Here is a 23,230-nt window from a genome sequence, read left to right on the forward strand (position 1 = left end):
TGATAGCACTTTTCGTTTTCGAAATATAAGCGAAACTTTCCCCAAACTTTCAACCCCCAAAACACGGCTGGGGGCCTTTACCGCACGTTTAAAAAAATACCTAAACCTTATTTTGGTCTACTCTATGAATGTACCAAATTTCATTAAACTCTCTGTCAGACAGTTGTGATACTTCCCTTGTAAGTGATGTTAAAAAATATGCTTAGCATGAAGATATACATAGGAATGTACTTAGAATGAGTGTGACTTTAAATATAGATAGATAAGTTGGGTTAATTCGACCTACTTTTAGTTCAAAAATCTGTGGTACTACAGTGTACAAGTTTTTCAGAGACAGTCTATATAAAATAATCGATATGACTCAACGACCTTGAATTTTGTATTCTCTTGTACTAAAAATCTAAAAATAGATAATGTAAATAGTGTAAAACATGCTTAGTTTGACTCGGGTGTTCGCACGATATTGTTGCGTTCTACAAAAAAAAAGATTCCAAAAATGATTGAATATTTTGGCGCTTTAGTTGCTGTTCTCTTCCTTTGAGTAAAATTCCTGGTCCAAAAATATATCCAATTATTGGAAATTTATACATGTTTATCGGAGTTAAACGTTCAGGTAATATACTATTTAATTTATTTTTATTTAAACGAAAGTTCCTGTTAAAAAATGATTTTATAAGGAGATAAAACAATTTTTTGAATAGTTATTTTTTATAAAAATTTAAAACTTTTTAACAGGAACATATTCAAAATTAAGGTTTTTGTTTGCTTTATTAAATTTTTAATTATTCAAAACACAATAACTAACACAATAATTGTCATCTTTATATCTATAATGCAAAGGCAAATTTTAAACTTTTCTGCATTCATTTTAAAGGTTTATGAAAGCCTGATTGTCTACTCTTCAATGACAATGTCAATCAGTTATTTAGGCAAATCAGTGTTTGTGTAAATTTTTTTCATTTTTCAGGGTTAAACTAAACCTGAAAAACGGATTTATTAGAAAACTTTTTGAGTGTTTTAATTCTTTCAGTACTTTGGAAAACCGATTTCAGACTGAACTAGTTTTTGCTAGATCACAACAGTGTTTCCTACGCATGTTAGGATTAATTACATCAGCATGGGATAAACTACTTTGACCTAGGATCTAGGCTACATCCCTTTTAATGATAAAGAGGGTATGAAGTCATAACTATAAATTGAACTAACTAATAAAAGACAATATTTATTAAGTACACAGATTTATTAAAATCAACAAGTGTAATTTGTTTAAACTTTTATTTGAGTGTTTTATTTGTTTCTGCAAGGCATATTCTGATGGCATTTAGAATTGCACAGAATTTTTTTCTTTCTTACACTCACATCTGCTGTGCTGTTTTTTTGGTGCAAGTAGGTACACTTCGCAAAATTTGTTTTAAATTAATGAGTTGTTACTGTAGCCCTTAACGAGATTTCAATATCTTGATCAAGTTGTCTTTCTAGTAAAAATTGTAAAATTATTTTGTTAAATTATATTATTATGACTAATTTGCTTCAATTTATCAATATGAGAAGTGTTTAACTAACTAACCTACAATAGAATTTCTGGCCTATATTCAGGCCTCCTCTAACTCTATCTACATCAAGAATTGACATGATCACATACTAGTTTTGTCTGAAGTGCGTATCGATAATAAGTAGGTACGCCAAACTAGTTTTTCCTATACTAAACTAGATGATTGCAACACTCGTATAACAAACTGGTTTGACCTAGGAAAAGCTACTTTAGCTTGAAATCTGGTTTGGCCGGTAACATACATACTGATATTGCTTTCAGATAGCTTATTCGCTTCATCTGTATGATTCACTAATATATATATATGAGTGTTGACTGTTGCTCTCGCATTCAGCAATTTGTGTACCTAAAGTCCAAACTAAGAAGCTTACTACTTGATATTAGAAAACTCGGCAAAGCGTTGATGTTAGGCTATTAGATTTCATAATCACAGTACAAACTGGGAAGAACCTTATCCATTACTGTGATTTCACAATTTAATAAAGAACAAAATGTCCTTATAGGAACAAAAAAGCAGGCATTTTCGAAGCATTATAAACTGCACCTTTTTGGCTAGTCATAGAACAGTTCGTATCACTCACTCATTTTGCAATTCACATATCTATCTGGTTTCCAAAAATAGTCGACATATTTCTGGCTAAATACTTCCATTAAATGTTTTGTAAATTTTTAAACTTTTAAAATTTGAAACATATAAGAAGCAAATCAAAAATTCAGAAAGTTCAAACAAGATCTGTTCAGTGCAGTTGCATAGATCTAAAACTTTTTGTTTAAGTCGGTTAATAAAAAATATTACCAACCGTATTAGTATGTGCCTCACTTAGGACCACTTTTACCATCTCTTGATAAATTCATCTGATAGATAAATCCAGCTTTCAGCCAATTAAAATGCCTCAACCATGGTAATTATCTCCTGGGTAACTTATCAAGAAGATTGTTAAAGTGGGCATTATTCTGCTTTATATTTAAAGCAGTGGACCGAATATACATTAATTTTACATAGACTGCAGTCAAAAGTTACTTGTACTGTCCTTCCTTGCTTCAGTTTGTTAGTTTGAATCCATTCCATTCACTTGCGTTACAGCCCAAGTCGAGTATTGGTCTACATTAGAGCTCCTCCAACTGTCTCATTGTCAGTTCAAGTCCACCGCTTTCTAGTTCGGAACCCCAATCCTTTTCGCATCTCTCTGCAACCTAAATATTATCTGCCTCTATAATTACTTTCTCCAGTGTGATATTAATCAGTTGACACGACAACGCGTCTCCTTGTCGCAGTCTGTGGTTTATTTCGAAAGTTTGTGTTGTTTTTCTTGTATCGCAATGTCATCGTAGAGTTGACCGTAGCTTTTATTACTTTGCTTCTATGTATTTATATACAGCTCTAAGACTATGAATAGGTGATATATACCGTACCTTTTCCAACATTTGTACGGCGAATATTTAGTTCATTGTAAAAGAAGCTCACTTGGTAGTTCCCTACTACGTTCTCGAGGAATTGCTTCATTCTTTCTCCCAGTATCATCGTGAGTATTTTATAGGTTACGTTGAGCAAGACAATACCTCTGTAATTTCAGCAATCCAGTTGAATCCTCTTTTTGTGTAACGTGCAGATTACCCCTAATGGGCCCTTAAAGGTTGGTTACCGTTTCCAGAAGAGTACTTTCTATCTGTGGAGGTCTAAATACTGTTTGTAGTAGATTAAATTCTGCTGGAAAAAAACTAAATACTCCTTGCAGTAGATTAAATACTGCAGGCAAAAGAAATAAACAGATCTTGGGATATGAAAAAGGTGCAAAACGTTAATGTTGAGTCCATCAACCTGTTCTATAAGTGATTTGAGAGCTCTGGGCCTGGAGAAGGATCGCACATTCAATGTTCCGAATTTTTGGATAACATCTATCTTTTGTTATTTGGTACATATTTGATTAGTAGCTACTTGATTAGCATCTTTATCGCTCTTCAAAACCACTTCTTCATCTTCTTTTGCAATTCAATTGGAAACAAGAGTTGCTTCAGGCGGAGCATTGCAAATTTTCGCAGAGAGTTTGTCAGAAAAATCATCCAACTGCTCGTTATCTAATTGCTTGGAGTCGTCATCGGAATCTTCGAAGGATTTATATATATATTTGCTGAATCATGTTCTTGATTCAGCTGATCTAGCAAATTGCATTGCACAAACTTAACCAACCGCGCTTTCAGCAATCTAAAGTTATAGTTAAGTTGATACAATCTCGACTATTTTATAACGATCGATATTGTCCACAATTTTTAAACAATGTTTTTTAGATATCTTCAAAATCTTTTCGGAAATGGTTAAAACATATGGTCCTTTATTTAGAGCTTTTAGTGGTTTTATACCGTTAATTAATGTAACAAAACCAGAACATCTTGAGGTAAGTTAAATTACAATTAAGTTACTTTTCAGTTTATCGTTATTTTTACAGCAAATTATGTCAAGTTCTATTCACGTTCACAAAGGAATGATGTATGAAGCTTTAAAAGAATGGTTAGGAGATGGTTTATTAATAAGCAACGGAGTAAAATGGCATCAAAGAAGAAAAATGATCACCCCCACGTTTCATTTTAAAATATTAGAACATTTTATGCCTGTTTTCGTCAAAAAAAGTAAATTATTAATTGATTATTTAGAAAAAGAAAGCAATGGGAATGGTTTTGACATCTGTCCATATATAACTCATTGTACTTTAGATATAATTTGTGGTAAGAAAAATATGAATTAAAATTTTATTTAAATAATATATATTAAATTAATTAACAGAAACTGCAATGGGTATTTCTTTAAATGCCGTGTCAGATAGAAATAGCAGCTACATTCAAGCAACGAACAAGTAATTATTAGATTTATAAATATTAATTTTAATTTTTAGCAAACATTATTTTAATAGCACACGAGAATTATTTATAATAAGACAAGCAAGTATTTTACAACAAACACCTTTATATCCATTTTTAAAAGAGGGAAAATCTTTCTACGAAAACGTTAAAGTTTTACATAACTTCACCAATAAAGTCATTTCGGAACGAAAAGAATACTTAAAAGAACATCCAATTAAAATTGAAGAAGACGACGAAACTTTTACGAAAAAACGGTTATCGTTTTTGGATCTTTTGCTGACCTCAACCGAGAAACTAACCGATTCTGATATTAGAGCGGAAGTCGATACTTTTATGTTTGCCGGTCATGATACGACAACAACCGGAATATGTTGGACTTTATTTTTGTTAGGATTAAATCAAGATTACCAGCAAAAAGCTTACGAGGAAATTCAAGATGTCCTTGGTGATAAGAATACGCCTGAAACCATTTCAGATTTGAACGAATTGAAATACTTGGAATGTTGTATAAAAGAAAGTTTGAGGATTTATCCAAGTGTACCATTAATTTCTAGAGTACTAACTGAAGATATTACATTAGGTAAGATCAATGATTTTTACCTTTTTAAAATTTTCATTAATTTTATTTATTATTTTAGATGCATTTAAAATTCCCAAAGGAACTAATTGCAATTTAGATATTTATCATACTCATAGAAATCCTGAAATTTACCCAGAACCCGAAAAATATGACCCTGATCGATTTCAACCCGAAAATTCTAAAAATCGCCATCCTTACGCTTACATCCCTTTTAGTGCTGGTCCTAGAAACTGTATTGGCCAAAAATTCGCAATGTACGAAGAAAAAACGTTATTGGCATCGATATTAAAAGCTTACGAAGTTATTCCTGTTGATACACGCGAATCCATAAATATTATACCTCAAATAGTTTTAAAAACAGAAAATCCGTTCAAAATTGCTTTGAGAAAACGTACAAAATAATTTATTTTAATAAATAAATAAATAATGACAATAATAATTTTTTTTATTAATTCATTCTAAACTGTTTAGTATCTTAGATTTTGGTTTCCGGTTTTCTTCCGGGTAACGTAAAACCGAGCTTCTGGGTGGCCTGATTATACTCAATAATTAAACAATTATGCAACGTTTACACGTCCCGGGAGAACGGGGAGGAAAATTGCCTTGGGCTGCGCAATAACAACAGCTTATTCCCTTATGATATTAATAAACGGGAACCCCACCACTATATACAAAGCAACTTCCTACCAATAGCGAAAAGCTCTACGAAGCTTACCCACATTAATGCGATCAATAAAAATTACAACCCTTGTATTCAAGCGACATCTACATGGGAGTGGTGGAAATAACTCTACTTAAAATAAGTTTGTTTTACGGAATTTCTTCTACTTTACAGAGTTACTTGCTTGATTGGTTGTTATCTACATTTAAATACAGTAAGTTTTTAATGGTTATTTCAAATTCTTTATATTATGCCAAAATATATATAATTTTGAATATATATTTTGAACATTTTATACCTAAATCTTCAAAATTACGGTAGAAGATAGTTTCATTACTAGACATCGAATTGTATGCATTTGCATATTTGCATATGCAAATTATATCTCCATATTTATAGCATTATTATATAAATTAGTACTTCTTTGTCGATCCTGCATATTTCGGTAACGAAGTCTGTATATATCTTGTGTATATATCTTAAAAAAAAAGTAATTTAATAAAGATTTTTGTGTTTTTATTGTTTTAGTAATCAACAAATTTTAATATAACCTGACCGGCAAAAAAAACCGGCCACTATAAATTTGCCACTACTTCAAAGCTGGGTTTATCGCGAACCGCGCATTCGATTTTGATGATTCTTTTTTTAATGGAAAGGTTGATTCTTCTGTAATAATCCTGCTATAGAAATTTTCGTTCAGATTTTAATTTGAGCATATACGGGGTGAGAAAAATGAGAAAAACTTTTATTCTCTCACCCCAGCTGCTACAGCAGAGGGTATTACCTGGAATCAAACAGTAGCCCGATCTTTTCTGAGCATTTTCTTTTTTTATTCACTCTATTATCTCTGTTACTAACGAAGATGCAGTATTTTAAAGCGATCGCCTGTGAAAACAAGATGAGTGACAATAGTAGTTGATGACCGTTTTATTGTTCTAAGCAATCGTAGAACGACAGCTGTAGAGGCTCAGCATCGTTTTCAAATGGTGCGTGCTGTTGATGTCAGTGAGAGAACCATTCGCTGAAAACTTGCTAGAACTGGTCTGGCTGCAAGAAGGCTGCCAAAGGGCCGAGGCTGCTTCCTAGATATCGATGTGCGCACTTACATGTGAATTGGGAGATCGAGCAATGGAGGAATGAGTAGTGCAATGGAGGTCCTTTTTACGGATGAGTAGTGGTTTTGTCTACTATCACCCGATAGTCAGGAGCGAATATGAAGACGTTGAAATGAAAGATTTGTGGACTATACAATAATTATGAAACGCGAAAGTTTCGATGGTGGTTCTGTGATGGTGTGGCCGGGTATTTCCAAAGAAGCCTATACAGATTTTTAATCATTGTTAAAAGTGGCGCCTTAAATCACTGACCTTGAAAAGTAAAACTGGGCACCCGAAACAGTTTTGCAGAAGCACTTACATTTTCTTAGAATTACAGAATTGCGTACGTCCATACGTTCATTATTGTAAACATCTGTTCTCAGTTCTAATATGCGGTAAAAACAAAGACAAATAAACAAGAAAACAAATTTAATTTAATGTAATAATTAATAATAACACGAAAATTAATAGCGTGTGTGCTCCCAACGAGCCAAAGTAACGTCATGTAGTCGGCATCGAACTGATTAGGTTCGTAATTGATCCCTGAGGAATTGCGGTAAACTCTTTTTCAAGAGCAATTCGTAACTACTGAGGGTTGTCCGGTAGGACAGGACGACGACGAATGCGTCTCTGAAGTTGGTCCCAAAGATGCTCGATAGGGTTAAGGTCCGGGCTGCACGCTGGCCACTCCATCCGTTCAATACCCACCTCATCAAGATATTCGCGAATCACACGTGCTAAGTGCGGTCGCGCATTGTCATGCATTAGCATGAATCCGTCACCAATAAAATGGGAATAGGGCACGACAGCTTCTTGCAGAATATCTTGGATATAACGGTGGGCATTTAGCGTGCCATTTTCAACAAAGATGACCATCAGGTGACCGGAGACAAAATCGGGACTCGTCAGTGAAGAGCACCTTACCCCATTGTTCCATTTTCCAATTCGTATGTAGGCGCCCAAATTAAAAACGTGCTCGCCGATGTCTCTGGAGCAGCCGCTGTCTTTTGGCAGGTCTTCTTGCAGTTAGATCACTTTCAGCAAGTCTTCGACGAATGGTTCTTTTACTTACGTCAACCCCACGCACCATTTGAAGACGATGCCGAGTTTCTACAGCAGTCGTTCTACGATTCCTCAGAGTGTTTAGCACAATAAATCTCAATTAAAACATCTTCAATTAAACTAATAATACGCGCAACATCAGTTATTGACAACGGCATCTTTGACAACTGTCAATTTACTATTCGAAACAACTGACATACGCTACCTCGCGCGCCACCTTAGATTTTGTATGCTTGTTTCTCTTGTTTTCACAGGCATTCGCTTTAAAACACTGCATCTTCGTTAGTAACAGAGATAATAGAGTGAATAAAAAAACAAAATGTTCAGAAAAGATTGGGTTACCGTTTGATTCCAGTTAACACCCTCTGCTGTAGCATCTGCACCCCACAGGGTATTTCAAATTTCGAGAAAAAATGCATTTCTCATTCTTGCACCCCGTATATGTTCAAATTAATATCCGAATAAAAATTTCTATCGCAGGATTATTACAGAAGAATCAACCTTTCGATCAAAAAAGGAATCATCAAAATCGAATGAGTGGTTCGCGAGAAACCCAGCTTTGAAATTGTGGCAAAATTTTAGTGGCCGGTTTTTTTTGCCGGTCAGTTTATGATACTTATTCAAACATTCGAATACATTTCTTGATATAGTAGAAACCACGAGAGGTGGCAGTGACTTGACGTTTAAAAATCGTATGAATCAAGATATGGACGTACGACTTAGATTATTTCACCACATACATTTAAATGTAGGTTATGTTAGTAATAGAGGTTATATGTCAAACATTGTCAAAGATAGGAGAGGTTAACCAGCGAAAAAGCGTTTATATATTATTATATATATATATACATATATTATATTTAATAAATTAATTTAATATTTAATTCATATTTAATATTTAATAATTTTTATTTAATATTTATAATTAGTCCATATCATCCTCTTCTTCATCACTACTCTCCTGATTTAAATTAATAATTAATGGCGCCTGCACTCTTTCCAGATGATTTCTAATACCCAGAAAAACTCCATTTCTTTCTCAACGTGATTAGTGTAATGACGCCATTCCTTTGCGTTTACGCGTGACAAAGTGTAAACCTGACCACATTGCCAAAACCTTATCATCACCATATATCCATCTCTATCACTATGCTGGTTGTAAAAAAGTTTACATTTTGCCCAAACTAATTCAGTAGGATTGAATTGGCAATGATAAGGTGGCAATCGAAGCACTTTATGGCCCCACTCATTCGCCAATTCATCAATTTCATACGTTTGGGTAACTTGGGCATCTTTAGCTAACGCATATAGTTCCATTTTAAGCATATTAGAATTATATGCAATGTTGTTAGCTTTCAAAAAACTTTGAAGTTCCTCCTTGCGCCATGTAGTAGCGGGTATTCTTTGGATTAATTTTGGATGATAAGATGCATTATCAAGGATAATTATACTAGGATTTTCTAAGTTTGGCAGCAATTGTTCTGTAAACTATTTTTTAAATAAATTAGCGTTCATGTTATCATGATAATCAAAAAAAATTTTTTTTGACGTAGATGCAAACAATACATTTGCTCCTTCAATAAATCTTTCGCTTTTACCAGCATGCAGAACAATATATCTTTTTCCTTCACTAATATTTTTTCTTCTAATAGATTCTTTATTGTCATCATGCCAACTTCTTCTTGCTGAACCTTCAGCAAGAAGTCTTATTCCTCAGTCTTATTTTCCATATATAGTCTCAAAAATTTTGCACGAGAAGACATAATATGCGGTTGCTCCATCAAACCTCTTCTATTATTGTCAATGGTATATGTAAATCCTATAGACTTCAAGCACCGTCTTAGGCTAGTAGCTGAAAAACTGAAGACATTGTTTTTACGAAGCTCCTCTTTGAGACATTTTACAGTAACAGGAAGTAGTTTATTGCGGTTTGTATAAATTTTACGACGTATGGCGTCTTTCACAAAGTCATCAATATCAGTCCACCTTACTTTTTGCCTATTACGTGTTTTTTGGGGTGAGGATACAAAGGTTCCTTCTAATGATGCGGTTTCAAATCGATTTTTGATTCGATAAGTGGTTCTTACCGAAATTCCGCAAGCAGTAGCACTTTTCTCTAAGTTTCTAGTTTCTCCTTCATTCGCGTATGTATGCCGAAAATAATTTAAAACATTCATAAACATCATCATAGATTTTTTATTTAATGATTTTCCTTTCAAAGAAAACATATTTTCGGCTTTTAAAAATGTCAACAGATTCATGACAACGCTCAGAAGACGTTTCAATTTCAGGTTATAATTATAGAGTGACATCCCTTAGAAGAACAGACGTACTTTTTCGACGTGGCTATTTGAATTGTACAGCAGACATATTACACTAATGCTATCTCTTTCTAACACATAATACTCTCTAGCGATTTGTGAATTTTAATTTACTACGTATGGCATTTGTAAGAACGGAAAACGATGATTTACTGCCAGCTCTCGTGGCGTCTATTATATCAAATTATTCGAATACTTAGCAACTATCGAATTATTCGATAGTTTTTATTCGATAGTGCCTATCACTAGGGAAATACCTGTACTAGCGATGTTGTAATCAGCCTTCCAGGAAAGTTGGCCTGCATTAGAACCTCTACCGTGGATTTTTTTGGCCATGCGAATATTCATGTTATAATCAGCCACATATCATTTTAATTGTTCATAGTGACCTATTTTTTTAGCTCTGTTAAAAGGTCGCCGAATATCTTTTCTTTCGTCATGATTTACAACTAGACTTTCCAATATCACTGATATCTGCTGCATGACTACCTCAATTTGATCATAATCTTTTGATCACAAAAATTTTATCAGTAAGGCGACTCTTAAACTGATCCCGGATGGTTTCTCAGTTATAAGAAGTATTCAATGACAATTTTCTTGTAATCTATAAAATTAAATCTATAAAATTAAATTTATAAAGGGAAAATCAAAAAATTCTATGTCTGAAGGAGTCAATCTGGAGTCAATGAAAGGCACTGAAAATGAAATTAGGACAGACCGCAACAGTTCTGAATCTTTCCGTGCATACGTCTAATATGCAATATGTATGCGCGGAAAGTTTCAGAACTGTTCGGAACTACAGTACTTTTGAACCAAAACAGGCTCAATAAAAGAAGGAGTACCATAATTGTGGTATTTCTACCATTATATTATTGTTAATAATGATAATATAATAATAACAACTCATTTATTGACCTGATAACAAAAACCTGATACAAAAATATAATAATATAGCAAAATAAAAATACTATTAATTAAATCAAGTCAACTAGGACGATTGTCAGAGGAGGTTTAGATAAACACCTCTGATTTTCACAAACTCCTGAAAATATTATAAATAAGAAGAGAATAGAAGAAAACAGATAAATCGAGAAAACACGCAAAACGTGACAAAACACAAAAGAACAAAAACAAAATTGTTTTTTCAAGTAATATCAAAAATCAAATTGCAATTTATATGCTTTGTTGAAGACAAGCACTTATTGTTTAGAACGTAAAGCTTCCAATTGCAAAAATCGGCAATTTTGTAAGAAAAATACCTTTTAAACAGTTGAGTGTTATTTATTTATTTATTTGAACAAGAGAACAACAACGGGACGAACGGGCGAATAAATCGCAATTAATACGATCAGCGGTACGCTCCATTCTGAGAATAGGGGAATTCCGATAAGCATTTGTTCGCGGCATAGGTGCGTAAAACAAAAAGTCATATCGCAGTTGCCGCGGGGGAACATGAAAGTCGATCCTAGCCAGTAAAGATGGTGAATCAGAAAGACCACTGACAAGCTTGAACAGAAAATGTACGTCATTATATGCTCGTCATTGACGGAGAGTCAGAAATCCGAACATCTCACAATTGCGGGATAATCCACATATTCACGTCTGGTTTTGTAGCAAAGATATTTAATTAAACATTTTTGAACCTTTTCTAACCATTCAATGTAAACCGCATATTGTTAATTCCAGACAATGCTTCCAACGTTTAAGACACTGCCAATATAAGCAGTATACATGCTTATAATTGCACTTGAGTTTGTGAAATGCTCGGTGGATCGTTTTATAAAGCCTAACATTCTGTAACATTTTATTACCACTCCGTCATCGTGTCTGTCAAATATCAGCTTCTGGTCGAGTGTTACACCAAGATCGACGGTGTGCGTCACTCGACGCAGGCCTTCCGTACCAATACAATAGATATATTTGATGTAATCGCGTTTTTTAGTAAATGAAATAGTATGGCATTTGACAATATTTAGAATAAGGTGATTTCTAACACAGAACTGGTCAAGCCTGTCAAGGTCAGCCTGCAACTTCACACAATCATCTGTGGTCCGAACCGGCAAGAAAATTTTTAAATCATCAGCATACATTAAACAGCGTGAATTGGTTATACAAGAGAATATATCATTAACATATATTAAAAATAGTAGTGGTCCCAGGTGACTGCCCTGAGGCACGCCAGAAGTCACTATAGATGGATGCGAAGAGTAGCCGCCCGTGCGTACTACTTGGGTGCGTTCGGACACGTAGGAACCAAACCAACGCAGCAAGCCACCCGTCACGAGAAAACATCGTAGCTTATTTAACAGTATAGTGTGGTCCACCTTATCAAATGCCTTGCTAAAATCAGTGTACACCGCATCCACCTGTACGTTATTATCAAGTGCCGAGAACAGAAAATCTGTGTATTCCAATAAATTGGTTTCAACTGATCGTCCAGGATAAAACCCATGTTGACTCATATGTATATTCTGTTTGACTTGAAAAAAGACGCTGGTGTACACTAATTTCTCAAAAACCTTGCAAATAATAGGCAATAATGATATCGGTCGGTAATTAGCAACTAAATTCCTAGCACCATTTTTGAAAATTGGGACTGGAGAAATTGGATTTTTCTGGAAAAATCCCCTGTTGCAAAGATTTATTATAAATTAAGTGTAGGGGTATTGCCATAGCCTCAGAGCAGTTCCTAATCAAGATTGGTGGTAGATTATCCGCTCCCGGCCCTTTATTCAACGCTATCCCATGTAATGCTTTGTGTACTTCAGCAATAGTAAAGGACCCAACAGACACATTAGACAAACCTATCACGCCCCCCTCGTCAAGCACGATAGCAGACGGTGGTGTAAAAACTGTCGAAAAATACTCAGCAAATAGCGAACAAATGCTTTCCCCATCAGAAGCTACAGTACCATCATACTCGACGCTAGCAGGGACACTCGGGCCGCCTCTCCTGCGTTTCAGATAAGACCAAAATTGTTTCGGGTCTGTGACAATATTATCCTGCACGTGTTCCATGTATGTTATGTGATCGCGATCGATCAGAAACTTTGAGCGACCACGCAAAAGCGAAAAAGTAACGTAATCCAACTGATTCCCATAGAGCTTCCACCGTTTATGCATCCTACGTTTTTCATTTAACACCCGAATCGTATCCCTTTGAAACCAGGGCGGGTAACCTTTCACATACCGGGACTTTTGTGGAACATATTTTTTTATTGCCAGAAACAAATGTTTATACAAAAAGTCTGTAGCATCATTAGCGTTTAGGTTGGCTAATACAGTGTCCCATCTAATACTATTAAGATCACTAGTAATATCATTGAAGGAAGCTCTATTGTAATTATAGCTTAAAGATAAGTTATGAGGCAGGATAGACAAGCAGTTCTGTCTGCGGACATTTATATTATGAACGTCCGTTCTAAAACTGATATTATTGTACAGGTAAGCCTTAGTTTTGAAAATAATAATTTTGAAAAATAATACTATCTCATGAAAAATTCTCCTTGCTTTCATACTCAGCCACCGTATCTCAGGCAACTTGTAAGAGATCCTTTGATTTGGACTCGTGCCGCAGCATCTGCACGCAGATGAGGTCCATAAACAGCGTTGCAGTGATTAAAGTCAGAAAGTATCAACGTGTCAGTGAGCAAGGCTCTACTTTGCGTGCTTAAAATGTGACGGTTGGCGTATAAACACTTAAGCGTGGCCTAAGAACATCTTATTTCCCGCAAGCGATCCAACTTCAACACCATGCAGTCTTTGTTATGCATTTCATATGCATCAAATGTTAATTCCAGAAAGGTTCAGAACTGTTCGGAACTACAGAACTCTTAAACCAAAACAGGGGTTTATGTTTGTGCATCTTGTAGTTTTACTATGTTGAGTGTAGAGTGTAGACTGTTTGCCATCAGTTTTGTGATCCAGAGTGGCTACATCTTTCTACAAAATTTAGGTAAAGTATGTACATAAGTACTGGCTTAGAAAAGGCTATGTCATCCATAGTTGAATTGGATGCCCAATACATTACGAAAGAGCAAAAGTAATGTTTTGTACCTTTTTTATTCCGAAAATTTTCAGCATCCTCTCTGCCTAATTTTACGGTTGTTCCTGACAGTTAGATGAAAGTTGAAGACAATTTTTGGCAAAAAATAATTAATATTAATAAAAGAAGTTCAATCAATTTTATTATTACTTTTTTATAAAGTCAGAGAAGAGTTATCTGTTGTGGTTGAATTAGTTATCATGGGAAATAAATTGTTGTTCTAACTAATTTAAGTCTCAATGAGCCTCATAAATCCATTTCAAGATTTCAGGTCCGTACAGCTACACCCCCCATTCAAGATATCAGCATTTTGATAGTGCCATAATTATGTACTATTTATGTACTAATTTTGTACTACATTAAAAAATTTTGTACTAATCATTTAGTATTTTTTTTTATATGTCAAAGTGGGGGGTGTAGCTGAACGTTCAGTTAGACCCCCCTTTTAAGATATCAGAATTTTGATGGTTTTGTGATTTATGTACTAATTTTGTACGACATTAAAAATTTGTGTACTAATCATTTAGCATATTTTTTATATATGTATATCAAAGTGGGGGTGTAGTTGGACACCCTCTTTTTAAGATATCATCATTTTGTTAGTGCCATAATTTAGTGCTATTTATATACTAATTTTGTACTACGTTAAAATTTTTGGTACTAATCATTTAGTGTTTATTTTATATATGCAGGCTGGTTCAGTTTTTAATCGGAAAACTTTACTAGGATGTAGTACTTCCCAAAATAACACAAGTTTTTTATATAAACATAGGGTCGCAACTCTTTTGTTTTCGAGCTATGAGCTGTCAAAGTTGAGTCAAAAATTTACATTTTATCTTTTATTTCTTGTATAAGTTAACCGTAGAATTTGAAATTTTGTATATATATATACTACTGGTTAATACCTTATTTTCAACCATATCTTAAACTTCCTTAGCACCCTCTAAGGGGATGAAGTTTACCACCTCTCTTTAATATTTTCCTTAAAGGTAATAGTTTAAGTGTAAAGCAAATAAAATATCGTGCCATGTACCGCTATGTGCCGCTATGTTTAGCTAAAATTACTCTAAAAGTTGGCTCTGAGAACTTGTAAGTTTCATTTACGGTGAATCCTCATAATTGTTGATGATTATTAATAATTTTTGACTATTATTAAGCAAGAGCATCCATTTTTTAATATTGTTTAAAACAACGTAATTTGTTCAGACAGACATTCATCTTATTTATGGCTTTTCTTATGAAAATCACAATTAATTGGTGTTATTTAGTTAGTACTAGATCCTAGTAACTGCATAACTTGCATAGCCAGCTATAAAGAAAAAGTACCAATAATGAATAAGCTTTACAACAATTAAACAAAAAAAATTAAAGGGTTTGTGAATTTCATCCCTTTAGAGGGCTAGAGAAATTTAAGGTATGGTTGAAAATAAGGTATTAACTAGTAGTACATACATATCAAATTTCAAATTCTACGGATAACTTATACCCGAAATAAAACATAAAATGTACATTTTTGACTCAACTTGACAGCTCATAGCTCGAAAACAAAAGAGTTGCGACCCTATGTTTATATAAAAAATTTGTGTTATTTTGGTAAGTACTACATCCTAGTAAAGTTTCCCGATTAAAAACTGAACCACCCTGTATACAGGTGTTTTAAAACAACGTTTAAATATTTATAGGGGTTGTGCTACAGTAGAAAACAAGTCGAAAAGTGTTAATCAACATGGGTCCGAAAATCAACCGTTTTCGCGATACCGGATGTTCAAATTTTTTGGGACTCTACGTTTTTTCTTTTAAACTGTAACTACTACAGATTTGATAATTGACAAATCGATACAGTATGAAACTGTTTGTTTTTGAGAGTAGTATGATGTTTCCATTGCTTCCAGTTAGTATAAGTTATTCCATTACAAAACGTTATGCCATTAGTTACCAAAATTTGGCCATTACCAGGAGTAGGCTTTGCCTTACGTACAATCTGCTAACATACATTAATTTAACGTTTCGTTCAAATTACGAAATAACCAAACTCCAGTAATTTGATTTTGCGAAACCTGAAGTGAAATCGTTTGCAATGGTCTTCTATTCTAATGCTGAAATGAGCGATATGGTGTTTATGTATGGCCGTGCCAATGGAAATAGTTTGAGAGCACATCGTTTCTATGCTGAAACATTTCCCAATCGCCGGCTAACAGGGTTGCTAGACAATTCGTGAAAACTACGGGCTATTTGAAACAGTTCGGGCTTATTTTGAACGTAGAATGAGAAACTGTATTGATGTTGCTGGTCGACATTTTGAACATCTTCAGTAAAAAGCTTCGTTTTGATTAGTATTAGTATTACGTTGTTGTTTCGTAGCTCAAGTTGGTTAGGTTCTTTTTAAACACTCCCTTTCGTTTCTTTGACTTTATTAATCGTTAACAAAATAAAGATACACTTCTAAAAACACTGCTCAGCTCTACGCTTATTATATATGTCTGCTATGTGAACAACACACACACGGAATATATCTCATGCACGCGTCGCCCAGCGGCACGGTGGGTTGCCTAAACGCTCGGCGCTTCGTTCTCCCCAACATACTCCCCCGCCTTGGAATGTTCCATTTCAACACTCTGTTTAGGAAGTGGGCAGACATCAGTTGCTGCTCTGACGTAGGTTTTTCCTTGCACCAGAACGGTCACTACTCTTCTTCGCTTGTCGCTGCCGGGTTGAAATTTGAGGATTCGTCCCAGTGGCCAATGTTGAGATGGTGAATTTACTTGCCTTACCAACACGATGTCACCCACATCCAATTGTGCGGTATCCTTGGCCCATTTCCCTCTTTGTTGCAAAGTGGTGAGATAGTCTCGCTGAAACTGCTTCCAAAACAGTTGCTGAAGACGTTTTAATTTTTCATAACTTCGTAATCGGTTTGGCAGTTCGTCTGATATATCCACCTCAGGAATCGCGTTAATTGGGCTACCGATCAAGAAATGACCAGGAGTTAAAGGTTGGAAATCGTTGGGATCGGTTGAAAGCGGATATAAAGGTCTGGAGTTTAGGATACCTTCTATTTGACACAATAATGTCGTAAATTCTTCGATCGTTAATGTAGCTCCGGATGTTACTCTTTTAAAATGTCGTTTAAATGATTTTACCGCTGATCCATGCAAGCCACCAAAATGTGGAGCACGTGGAGGCATAAATTTCCAAGTTATAGAATGCATAGTCAAGAAGCCATTTATTAAATCATCCCGAAAGAATGTTGTAATGGCTCTGTAAGCTAATTTCAATTCTTTATCAGCAGCCACAAACGTTCTGGCGTTATCTGAATAAAGCTGCTGTGGGAGACCGCGCCTCGCGACGAATCGTTTTAAGGAATTTAAGAATGTCTTACAGGTCAAATCCGAAATGAGTTCCAAGTGAACAGCCTTTGTTGAGAAGCAAACGAAAACACAAACATACATTTTCAGCATTCGTCTGCCGCGGTATTTAGTTTCTTTAACCTCAAAAGGACCAGCGAAATCCAGTGAAGTGCATTGAAAAGGTAAGGTTATCGCTGTTCTAGTTTCAGGTAAGTTTGCCATTTTTAATTGAACATGTTTCGGCGAGTATTTATAACATGCAATGCAACTTTGTAGGACACGTCTAACGGTATTCCTCCCAGATATTGGCCAAAAGGACTGTCTAATAGCAGCCAAAGTGGTTGACGCTCCTGCATGAAAATGCCTATTGTGCTCTTGCCAGACAATTAATCTCGTTAATGGGCAGTCTTTTGGTAAAAGTATTGGATGCTTAAAATCATACGGTATGTCAGCATTTTTTAATCTACCACCAACGCGTAACATGTTATTGGAATCAAGAAAAGGTGACAATGACCTTAATTTACTCGACGTGGACAATCCACCCTTTGTGTTCAGTTCATTTATATCGGAGCTAAACTCACGCTGTGCCAACAATATAATTTTTATAAATGCTTTACTTATTTCATCAGAATCTAGGGGTCCAAATTTTCTAACATTACATGGCTGTGATGCGTTTTGTTTAAATCTCATTACGTATGCCATCACTCTTTTTAATTTGTTGAGTGATGAAAACTTAGTCAACAAATCATCTGTTCGTTCACAAGTAAGTGTAACTGCTTGCCTCCTTTCTTCTTTAGTTTCGGTTGTATCAACATCATAATCTACCTTCCAGGTTTCAGGAGAATCATACAGGAATTTTGGACCACTCCACCATATAGATTCATTTAATTTGGTTATGTCATTAATGCGTGTTGGAATATCGGCAGGATTTTCTCTTCCTGCGACATGGTACCAATCAGTAATCTTGCTGAGGGCTTGTATCTTGGCCACTCTATTGGCAACAAATACCTTCCACCTTGTCGGATTTCCGTTAAGCCAGTTTAGTACTATTGTCGAATCAGTGAAATAAAATAGTTTGGAAATGTTATAGTCTAGATCATTTTTTATACGGTTTACCAATTTGACTAATAGTAATGCACCGCATAATTCCAAACGTGGGATTGAAATTTTTTTCAATGGTGCTACTCTCGTTTTAGAACAGAGTAGAGAAATATTTATGCTACCATCATCCGTAACGCATCTCACATAAACGGCCGCTGCATATGCTTTCTCGCTGCTATCGCAAAATGCACAAAGTTGAACATCCACAGGCTTGTTCACAAGTACTCGTCGAGGAATGGAAATTTCCGAGACGGAAAGCAATTGCTCCTTTAAACGGTTCCAAGCCTCAACAATAAACTGCGGTAAATCGTCATCCCAGTCCAACCTCATTATCCACAGTTGCTGTACAAATACCTTTGTTTGAGTCGTAATAGGTGTTACCAATCCCAAAGGATCAAATATTTTGGAAACACTTGCTAGAATAGTTCTCTTTGTCACTCTTTCAGTTGGTTTGATACTTGCGTTAATAATAAATCGTAGAGTGTCATCTGATGAAGACCAAATAACACCTAAAGTTTTGTTATCTGTCTCGTCTTTAATTAAATGTTTATCATTAGCATTTGTACTTGTACATTTCTTTAAGATCTCCATACAATTGCTCCCCCATTTTCTTAAATTGAACCCTCCACTGGTTAGTATTTTGGATATTTCTTCTTGAAGCTCTAAACCGTCTTCTAATGTGTCACAACCTGTGATAAGATCATCCACGTACATATCCTTTATTATTGCTCTTGCTGCCAAAGAATGCTTATTCAAGTCTGAGTTAGCCAAGTCTGTCAAACACCTAGTAGTTAAGAATGTTGCTGGTGCAGTTCCGTAAGTAACAGTACATAATTTGTATACTCCAATTTTGTCCGTAGGTTCGTTTCTCCAAAGGATGCGCTGAAAATCGCAATGATTCTCACAAATTCGTACCTGGCGAAACATTTTCTCGATGTCAGCAATCAAAGCTATTTTGTGTTTTCTAAATCGTAACAATATCGAAAATAACTCGCTCTGTATTGTGGGTCCTACCAATAACGTTTCGTTTAATGATAATTTACCTGGAGTTTTTGAAGAGGCGTCGAATACAACTCTAAGTTTAGTTGTGGAGCTGGATGTTTTAAAAACCGGGTGATGGGGAATGTAATACGAATTTTCTCCTTTAAGCTCCTCCAAATTGTCACTATTTAAATTAGTAATTCTACTCATATGCCCCAACCTTTCATATTCTCCCATAAACCGTTTGTAATCTTCCTTCAGAATAGCATTGCGACCCAATCTTTTCTCCAAGCCTTGGAATCTATTTAAGGTTTCTGCTAGGTTGTTTCCCAACTGTTCCATCTTTTCGTTAAAGGGCAATCGCACCGTATAACGTCCATTATCATCTCTTGTGGTAGATTCAACAAATTTTTGTTCGCATTGCTCCTCTTCTAAAGACAGCACTCGTTCAGAAGGACATTCATCTAAACTCCAAAATCGTTGCAACTGATTATGCAAGTCTACCGGGTTACTTACACTTAAATGGCAAGAGTTCATTGTTTCGCGGTCTAGGTGTAATCGGCCAGTTATCAACCACCCAAACCTGGTTTCTCTTAATACAGGACTGTTCCTTCCCAGAGTTATCTTCCCATTAAGAAGTAGCTCATAGAAAATCTCAGCACCAATCAGCAAATCGATATCACCTGGTGTATGCCAATTTCGATCAGCTAATTTCACACCCTTAGGAATTTTTAGATCTTGTTCATTTAGCTTTATGGTAGGAATTTTTTCAGTGATACGATTCAATATCAAAAACTGTAGGTTCACTTGATAACTAGTGTATTTTGCTTGTATGGTCAAGTTTGTTTGTTTGGATACCTGAGAGGTAACTCCATTCACACTGGCTATTGTTATTGGGTCTATGGTTGTCTCAGTGACGTTCAGTTTTCTCGTGAATGCCTTCGTAACATAATTGGTATCGCTTCCGTTGTCAATAAGTGCACGTGCTTCAACCAATTCATTTCCGTTTTTTATGTAGACCGTGGCAGTCGATAAAATGACATAAGTTCCTCTGTTAACAGCATGAGAGGTAACGGCTGTCCTTGGGGCTTCACTGTTCTCATTTTCCAAATGGAGTAAGGTGTGATGTCGCTTACTACATTTGAAGCAATTTCGCTTCGATTTGCATTGCTGTACAGTATGATTTAAGTTTAAACAATTTGTACACAGTTTTAGATCCTTTGCTAATCGTATTCTATCAATAATAGCCCTCTTAAGGAAAATTTCGCATTGAAAAATGCTATGGGAGGCCTTGCATTGAACGCAACTAATTTTCGTAGCTGTGACGTTTGTTATCGCACGTTGTTTGTAGGGTTTGGAATAGTCCTTGTCTAAAGTTTTATTCGACTGAGCAATAGTTTCCAAAATTTGGCATCGATTTTTGATAAAATCCGTAAATTCGTTTAAATTGGGAATATCCTGTGATACTGATTGTTCCCATAAACGACGCGTGTTATTATCGAGTTTTTTCGTTAATAAATAGACCATTGGAACATCCCAATGTTCTACCGGTAATTTTAAAGCTTTTAGCGCTCGAAAATGCTTCAAAAAACCGTCTAAGAATTGTCTCAATGACTTCGGTGCATCTTTTATTACGTTTTCCAACTCGAAAATTCCGCGAACGTGGCTGTTAACAATGATTTTCTTGTTTTCGAATCTTTCGTTTAATAACTCTAAAGCGACAGGATAATTTTCACTTGAAACTTCTAATGATTGTACTACTTCTGCTGCGGCATCTTTCAAAGATGATACAAGATAAATAAATTTTTGCACTTCAGAGAGCTTATTGTTCTCGTGAACCAATGCGTTGAAGGAATCTTTAAATTTGTACCAATCTTCATAGTTACCGTTAAATTCAGGTAAATTTATTGTTGGCAAACGTACGTTATTTGTATCTAAATTACTGGCAAAGTTGTTGTTAAATGTTGACGTGCTCGTATTAGCTGATAATTGTACCGTTTTTTGTAATATTTCCTTAGCTTTGCTGACGTTTTTGTAGTACGCATGCTCAAACTCGACCCGCTCGCGTTCGTTATTAGGTTCATCGACCTTTAATTCCTCGATTTGATCTTGTATTATTTCGTATTCGGAAAGTACCTTTAGGTGGTTTTCCAAACGTATTTCTAACTCCGTAGCACGTGTTTCGTCCGTGCTAGCTATGAAGTTAGCAAATCGTGTTAAGGATGCTTTTAACACAGCACGTTTTCTAACTAGTTGATCCGCCATTACAATGATAACAGTAACATTAATCGTCGAATGAAGGTTTTTATTTTTTATTTAGGATTAGGAAAGTTTAGGAAGATCGGTACTTACTGTGCCGCCCCCGTGGTTCTAGACAGTTGTCGCCTTTTGTTGTCTTCTCTCCGTTCTCGAACGCCTCGCGTTCCGTGTCGTTTGCTGAAGGTAATCTTCAACAATCCGGCTCGAAGGACCAATGTTTCGTAGCTCAAGTTGGTTAGGTTCTTTTTAAACACTCCCTTTCGTTTCTTTGACTTTATTAATCGTTAACAAAATAAAGATACACTTCTAAAAACACTGCTCAGCTCTACGCTTATTATATATGTCTGCTATGTGAACAACACACACACGGAATATATCTCATGCACGCGTCGCCCAGCGGCACGGTGGGTTGCCTAAACGCTCGGCGCTTCGTTCTCCCCAACAGTTGTGTCAATTCAATTTTTCTAATAATTTATTTTTAAAAATGTTTTCTTTTTCGGAAACCTTAAGTACAATTTTTTTTTCGAATTAATGTTGTTTAGAATTAAGCAATGTAACTAATTGTTAAATAAATTGTTTGAATTTTCTGAAAAATAGTGGTATTTATTTTCACTTCCGGTCTAATCGGAAACAATGGAATCATCATACTATTCTCAAAAAGAGACAGTTTTATACTGTATCGATTTGCCAAGTATCAAATCTGTAGTAGTTATAGTTTAAAAGAAAAAACGTAGAATTCCAAAAAATTTCAACATTCTGTATCTCGAAAACGGTTGATTTTCGGACCAATGTTGATTAACACTTTTCGACTTGTTTTCGACTGTAGTACTACCCCTATAAATATTTAAACGTTGTTTTAAAACACCTGTATAAATTAAACACTAAATGATTAGTACCAAAAATTTTAACATAGTACAAAATTAGTACATAAATAGCACTAAATTATGGCACTATCAAAATGATGATATCTTAAAAGGGGGGTGTAAGTGGACGTCCAGCTACACCCCCCACTTTGATATGTATAAAAAATATACTAAATGATTAGTACAAAAATTTTTAATGTCGTACAAAATTAGTACATAAATAGCACAAAACGATGGTACCATCAAAATGTTGAGATCTTAAAAGGGGGGTGTAACTGAGCGTTCAGCTACACCCCCCACTTTAATATGTATAAAAAAAATACTAAATGATTAGCACAAAAATTTATAATGTAGTACAAACTTAGTACATAAATAGTACATAATTATGGTAGTATCAAAATGCTGATATCTTGAATGGGAGGTTGCATATGGAAGGGGGGGTGTAACTGGACGTTCAGCTACACCCCCCACTTTGACATATACAGGTGTATCTGAATGACATGCC

General features: G+C 35.2%; 3 protein-coding genes across 4 annotated transcripts; 1 reads left to right on the top strand and 2 right to left on the bottom strand.

Moving 5' to 3' along the window:
• Window positions 1–438: 438 nt before the first annotated feature.
• On the top strand, window positions 439–5,425 carry LOC111418207 (cytochrome P450 4C1-like). 2 transcript variants are annotated; one of them, XM_023050698.2, is made up of 6 exons: window positions 439–613; window positions 3,839–3,945; window positions 3,997–4,273; window positions 4,332–4,401; window positions 4,441–4,988; window positions 5,047–5,425. In XM_023050698.2, exons 1-6 carry the CDS (start codon window positions 589–591, stop codon window positions 5,388–5,390), a joined length of 1,371 nt encoding a protein of 456 aa, XP_022906466.2. In that variant the 5' UTR covers window positions 439–588; the 3' UTR covers window positions 5,391–5,425. The 2 variants fall into 2 exon arrangements, with proteins under 2 accessions (XP_022906466.2, XP_022906467.2); XM_023050699.2 differs by having other exon boundaries at window positions 4,459–4,988.
• Window positions 5,426–8,786: 3,361 nt separating this feature from the next.
• Window positions 8,787–9,475, bottom strand: LOC139430482 (uncharacterized). The gene is made up of 2 exons (XM_071197541.1): window positions 9,407–9,475; window positions 8,787–9,296 (listed from the first exon to the last, which is right to left on the bottom strand). The coding sequence occupies exons 1-2, from the start codon at window positions 9,473–9,475 to the stop codon at window positions 8,787–8,789; spliced, it is 579 nt and encodes a 192-aa protein (XP_071053642.1).
• Window positions 9,476–16,723: 7,248 nt separating this feature from the next.
• LOC139430483 (uncharacterized) lies at window positions 16,724–21,868 on the bottom strand. The gene has a single exon (XM_071197542.1). It carries the CDS (start codon window positions 21,866–21,868, stop codon window positions 16,724–16,726), a length of 5,145 nt encoding a protein of 1,714 aa, XP_071053643.1.
• Between the last annotated feature and the right edge of the window lie 1,362 nt (window positions 21,869–23,230).

Source organism: Onthophagus taurus, chromosome 7 (assembly GCF_036711975.1).
Source record: "Onthophagus taurus isolate NC chromosome 7, IU_Otau_3.0, whole genome shotgun sequence".
NCBI lineage: Eukaryota > Metazoa > Arthropoda > Insecta > Coleoptera > Scarabaeidae > Onthophagus > Onthophagus taurus.